At 45.1% G+C, this 1,690-nt stretch overlaps 1 protein-coding gene across 1 annotated transcript in view; it reads right to left on the bottom strand.

The window, feature by feature from the left end:
• Positions 1-1,690, bottom strand: part of LOC111655057 (integrin alpha-11-like) — a 35,108-nt gene that overhangs the window by 3,612 nt on the left and 29,806 nt on the right. Inside the window, 1 exon segment of the mRNA XM_087174011.1 lies at positions 515-591. Coding sequence (XP_087030137.1) covers positions 515-591 — 77 coding nt within the window.

Here is a 1,690-nt window from a genome sequence, read left to right as displayed (position 1 = left end):
TTCACATACCTCTGACCCTGTCTCAACCCTCGAACAGACCAGATTTAAAGGTAAGGTAAATTTAAGGCAGACCTCATTTTCAAAATTTTCTTGGTTTGAAAAAAAATAAAAATTACACCAAAATTATGAGCAGTGAGTTAACGTTAGCATTAAAAATTCTATTCTGACAGAATTTTTGAATTGTCATAATTAAATTTTAGGACATCCAGCATTTAGTAATTTAATATCAGTGAGGCAGGGAGGTAGATTAGCTAAACTGTGTTGGACCTAAGTGGAACATACTGTAGAACATCATGGTTCTGTAAGACCTGACTAAGAAGCAGCATCTTCATTGAAAATGATAGTGGTCCCAGAATGGACCCTGGGGGAACACCACATTTACGCTACACTACATCTGACCACTAGTGGCACCGTGGAGCGACATTTTTACAAACAAGTTCATGAGATCTCGAGGACACACAAGAGAGAAACACAAACTCTGTTTACTAGAAAACAAGCGTGGCATCAACCTCACCTGGTGGTGTCCATGAAGACCCGGATGTGATCCAGGAAGACGGAGCGGCTGAACTCAAACTCCACATGGAAAGACACCTGGAGGGGAGAGACACAGCTCTGAGGTCAGTGACAGGACAGAAGAAAAACTTCTGTTCAAGCTGCTGCTTTACAGCTGAGCCTCATCAGTTTGAACGTTTTTTGGTCTCTGATGGTCTCTGATGGTCTCTGATGGTCTCTGATGGTCTCTGAGGGTCTCTGTTAGTCTCTGATGGTCTCTGATGGTCTCTGATGGTCTCTGATGGTCTCTGATGGTCTCTGAGGGTCTCTGTTAGTCTCTGATGGTCTCTGATGTCTCTGTTGGTCTCTGATGTCTCTGATGGTCTCTGTTAGTCTCTGATGGTCTCTGATGGTCTCTGATGGTCTCTGTTAGTCTCTGATGGTCTCTGATGGTCTCTGATGGTCTCTGTTGGTCTCTGATGGTCTCTGATGGTCTCTGTTAGTCTCTGTTAGTCTCTGATGGTCTCTGTTGGTCTCTGATGGTCTCTGTTGGTCTCTGATGGTCTCTGATGGTCTCTGTTAGTCTCTGAAGCTGAACCTGGTCTCTCCCTCCGGCTGCGTCTCACCTGTTCCAGCAGCCGGAGCCTTGTTAACAGGAAACCCACAATAATCTGCGCCACAGTCTGGACCAATAAATCGGACTTTATTCAGAGAGGCATCTGTGGAGTGGGGGCCTCGGGCCCTCGGGCCCTCGGGGGCCTCGTGGCCCTCGGGGGCCTCGTGGTGAAGGGCTGGGCCGTGATCGTGTTTACAGGGACGGTCATTAGTCTAATGAAGGATCTCGGTCAGTGGAAACATATTCCTGCTCCGGTTAATCACTATCATTAGTCCAACAGCTGTTTGACTGCAGCCACGTCTCGTTCACTCTTTATTACCTGAACTTATTTCATGAAAGGTTCAAATCCTGATTAAAATCACTCAGTCATTGTTTACTTTGAGTGGCCAGTTTATTAGGTACGCCTCGCTACAGCTGTTGCCTTTAAGTTGAATGAATGAGTTTGTGTTTTTCACATTAGAGGTGAAGTGGTTCAGGTTGTGACAACACTTTCTATATCACTACAGAAAGGACATTTCCACAGAGTTGTTTTCTCTAAAACGTTCAGGAGAAACAAACAGAGAGAAATCCAGCTTTTTTTTT

The sequence above is a fragment of the Seriola lalandi genome, unplaced genomic scaffold, assembly GCF_002814215.2.
Source record: "Seriola lalandi dorsalis isolate HSWRI2012SDOR001 ecotype SW California unplaced genomic scaffold, Sedor1 jcf7180002054300, whole genome shotgun sequence".
Taxonomy (NCBI): Eukaryota; Metazoa; Chordata; class Actinopteri; order Carangiformes; family Carangidae; genus Seriola; species Seriola lalandi.
The sequence above is the reverse complement of the archived record's forward strand: the minus strand, read 5'-3'. Positions and strand labels throughout refer to the sequence as shown.